The sequence below is a fragment of the Apium graveolens genome, chromosome 11 (genome assembly GCF_009905375.1).
Source record: "Apium graveolens cultivar Ventura chromosome 11, ASM990537v1, whole genome shotgun sequence".
Lineage (NCBI taxonomy): Eukaryota > Viridiplantae > Streptophyta > Magnoliopsida > Apiales > Apiaceae > Apium > Apium graveolens.
This window is the reverse complement of record NC_133657.1, coordinates 191,079,599-191,083,973: the sequence shown is the minus strand read 5'-3', so window position 1 is coordinate 191,083,973 and position 4,375 is coordinate 191,079,599. Positions and strand designations below refer to the sequence as shown.

General features: G+C 31.5%; 1 protein-coding gene across 1 annotated transcript; it reads left to right on the top strand.

Moving 5' to 3' along the window:
* The first annotated feature begins 979 nt into the window (after positions 1–979).
* LOC141696309 (uncharacterized) lies at positions 980–2,105 on the top strand. Its single transcript, XM_074500467.1, has 2 exons — positions 980–1,752; positions 1,862–2,105. The coding sequence occupies exons 1-2, from the start codon at positions 980–982 to the stop codon at positions 2,103–2,105; spliced, it is 1,017 nt and encodes a 338-aa protein (XP_074356568.1).
* Positions 2,106–4,375: the final 2,270 nt, after the last annotated feature.

Below are 4,375 nucleotides of genomic sequence, written 5' to 3'. Positions count from 1 at the left end.
TGTGAAAAAGAAAAAAAATTGATATATGATAGTCGAGTGTGTTCTTTTACAATAACGGCTTTTGAAAAATAATTTATTGTGTACAGTTACAAATTATACTTAGGATACTAGCTATGCAATTATAAAGAATATCATGATGTCATCATTACAATGATGTCATCATTACAACAATTCTTATTCATGAAAAATAAATATTGCAAAAATGTATTAAACTTGAAAGTATGTATTACACTTATTCATATCTTTTCTTAAGATATTAAAAATATTCTTCAATGTGTAAGATACATTATGTCACTAGATTTGAATGTATATGGGTTCCCACACATTAAGAAAATAAAGGTTTTTTATGAGAAAATTTAAGAAATTTCTATTTCCAATGGAATGTAAACGATATTAAATATTTCTTTTCTTAGTAATATTGTTAGAATTAATGAGACGCACAATACTAAGTATGTGATTATTCACTATCACCTCCATGATATCATCATTACAGTTCTAATATATCAAAAATAAGTAAATACATAGAACACGAATATTGCACCAATATATTACACTTGCATTATATTTTTTTCTATTGTCTAAATTAGAGAATATGCATCATTATATTGTCGAAAGGAAAATATGTATAATCCGAAAATAATATTTATTTTGTAGGATATATTATCTCAATACATATTGAAGTATTTAAGATTCTAAAAATCAAGAGAATTAATGTTTTTTATGAAAAAATTGAAGTTATTTCTATTGTTAGATGGAATCTACTCCACACTAATTTATTATTTTAAACAAAAATACAGCTTTTGGATAGATAGAATATCTTGTAAAAGATGCATTCTTCCATGAAAATAAACCCTTGGATGACAGCAAATTTGTTATATAAACCCCTTTCCAGTTCAACGCTTATCACTAAAACCTTCTTTCTTCCACCTTCATTTCTTCCCTCATATATATCACATACATATATACCAAACTTAAGGGAATGGCTACCGAGTTTGATGTTTACGAATACGAGACGTCTGCTCTGTACGACCCAGCCTTAAGCTGGGGCTGGATAGAAGAAAGAATGAGTGACCAAGAATTTAATCTATACCACACAATTGACAGGAAGCTTTTTTACATGCTAATCTCTAATCTCGGCCGAAACGTTGATGAATCCGTGCATGTAGTGGCCTTTCTCATTTGGCTAGAAAAAATCAGGTTCAGCAGCCGTACTGTCTTCAAGGTGATTTCTTGGCCACCGCATCTTGTTTTTCAACTTGCTGATGAAGTTGCTGCCCTTTTAATGTGCTTAATGAGCACTGACTTAGGGGATAAGTCAATTAGTACGTATTTGCTTGCACAATTATGCTTTGCTGATATAGACTTGGTTCATTTCCACCAGAACAGAATTAAGATTCTTGAAAATGTTAAAAAAGTTGTTGTTGAAGTTTGTTTGAGGGCTTTTAAAGACATATTAAATGGTGGTTATCCAGTTGTTGTCCCTTCTCCTGTTTACCCCCATGTTGCAGGTGGCTTTCCTCAATTAGGGTTTGGAGAAAATCTTGGACCTGGAAGTTACTTTCCGCGCAGCCATAAACTGGCACAATTATTAGAAGATCCCAGTGCGGATCTTAGTGAAATTTTCGGAGGTTTGCAGCTTGTGGATGGATGCGAGGATGAACTAGATGTGCCCCCTGACGATCGAACAATATTCTTGACATTCTCCAGGGGATACTGCATAGCTAAAATTGAAATTCAAGAATTCTTTACAAGGTATTATGCAAAATTGCAATCCCTATCTAACCAATTACACATTTGAACGAGCGGAACCTCTATTGATTTAATTATATATTGACATGGTTTTTGTTTATGTTTGTGACAGGATTTTTGGTCAGTGCATTGAAGATATATACATGCAGGAGGTGCAAAGTGATGAGCAACCACTGTTTGCTCGAATGGTGTGCCGTTCAGCTTCGGTTATTCCAAAATTAGCTCCTCCAGGACCAAAATCTATGTACAACATCAACGGAAAGCGTATCTATGCCAAGAAGTATGTGAGACCCATGAAGAAGGGGAAGAAAAATAAAAAAGATAGAGGGGCTACTTCCCAGTATACTACTAGTTAAATAAAAAAAATACAAGTATTAAGGTCATGGATGTTGTAAATACAAAACTTTGTTCCCTATCTTTACTTATGTTTTGGGTCAGTTTTTACTAATGCCTTAATGAATTTTAATTGTTTTATCACATAAATCTTGCTATTATCATTTGCATTTTATCTTGTATACATCCCCTAAGCGCAATTATCATCGTCAAGCTACAAAATTAACATTCATCAAATATAAAATGCAATCAAAGATATTGTTTTTAACTATATACAAATACTTCGTTGGATGAGAGTTTGGATCTCAAACCGGCTAATACTTTTAATATGAGATTATGGAATAAAAGCTTAAATACACTCAATTGTACTTCCCAAAAAAATAGTACATTAGGCAACAAAATATAAAACATTTTTGCCTTCGCATATATACTTGTTTTAAATATTAGGATGAATATCAAATTAATTATTTTGCACATGAAATCAGCAAATCATCGAATCACCAAAATTTTATATAAAAGTTTGGATGGATATCAAAATAATTAATTTGCATATGTAATAAATAACACACTTGTAATAACAACTCACTATTTGATATTTTCAAGCATTTCCTCGTGAAGTTTTAAAATAGGATTACTCGACCATAAGGCTACACCATAAGGATTAAGTAATGATAATATTAGGGTATAAAGGAACTTAAACTCAAAAAATTTCACAAATTCATACTATATTAGATAATTAGTTGTCACAAAACCTTCTTCTCTTCACTCAAATAGTTATTACGCCTAAACACTAATAGAAATGATAATTATTTCAAGATAGTAGTTGAGTTCAATTATTTTATCATTTTAAAGTAATTATCAGTACATAACGATTTTAAAACATGAGGAATGATATTGTTAACATAGATAATATGGTTATTATTGGATCATATCATTATTATAATAATTTTCTTATTAGAATATTTTCCTTTATTATTGTTTACTTGTTGACCATATAAAGCCCTCTTCACTTTTAATTGAAGAAGTCGTATGAAGAGACTTTTGTGCTTGTTACAAAAATGACGGTTGTTCGTACTTTGATTACAGTGGCTTCTATCGCAACTATAAAATGTTTTAGATGAATGTTAAGAATGCATTCTTGTATGGTGATCTTCACGAGGAATTTATGTGACACCTCATACCGCTCTTCTGCCTCAATCAGTTTATGTCCGTAGATTTCGTTAATCTATTTATGGTCTTCGTTATTCATCTCGTTGTTGGTTTGAGTAGTTTTCTGTACTTCATCCAATTGGTTTTCATTATAGTAATCATGATTCTGCTCTATTTTTATGATCTACAAGTGTTGGTCATATCCTATTTTCCTTATATGTTAATGATATAATTACTAGAGATGATTGTGATGGTATTGAGTCATTAAAAAAATGAGTTGGGTCATTATTTTTTACAAAAGATTTGGATTTGCTCCGGTACTTTTTGGGAATTGAGGTTTCTAGTTCACAAAAGGGGTATCTTTTGTGTCAGTCTAAGTACATTGTTAATTTATTTGACCGTGTCGTCTTAATGATAACAATATTTTGGAAACTCATTTAGACATGAATGCTTTATTTCTCCATCTGATGGTCTTTCCTTAACACATTCTACTTCATATGGTATGATTGTTGGTAGCCTAGTTTATCTCTTTGTCACTTATCCGGATATTTAACATGTTGTTCGCACAGTTAGTCAATTTGTCACTTTTTCTAGTACCATACATTGGGCTGTAGTTCTTCGTATTCTCAAGTATGATTACTAGTTCTTTGTGGGACTTAGTTTCAGAGTCTTCACTACGTCATAGATTGGATTCTGCAACCCCAAAAAAATGTTACTAAAGTTCAAAACCTATTGCTACAGGTGCAAAAAACGCTATTGTAACGCTTTTTCGGGGTTGCCATTTTAACCGTTGGGAAAGAACTTTATTGTCAAAGAACTATTATAGAAACATTCTATTGCAACACCAACCAGGGTTGCAATAGGACTTGACGAGTATTGCAACAGGGTTTAGGCTATCAGTATAATATTGTGGGGGCCATACATAGGCCCCAACGAGTTTGCACTTTTTATAAAGTTGCATATCCCAAAATTATATATAATTTTCATTTCATTACCAAATAATACCAAACACAAACAATATTTACCAAAATACACCGCTGTCAAAGTACATAGATTGATATATAGTTCCAAACCAAGCACACCAAATATATTACATTCTTAAAAAAGTGAAACACCTTAATTTAAAATTAAAAACGATAAAAGA

What these genes read in the sequence shown, in the direction of transcription:
- LOC141696309 (XM_074500467.1), top strand. Translation starts at nt 980, where the DNA reads ATGGCTACCGAGTTTGATGTTTACGAATACGAGACGTCTGCTCTGTAC. An exon ending in ATTCAAGAATTCTTTACAAG is followed by an intron (nt 1,753 to 1,861) that starts GTATTATGCAAA and finishes TGTTTGTGACAG; the next exon opens with GATTTTTGGTCAGTGCATTG.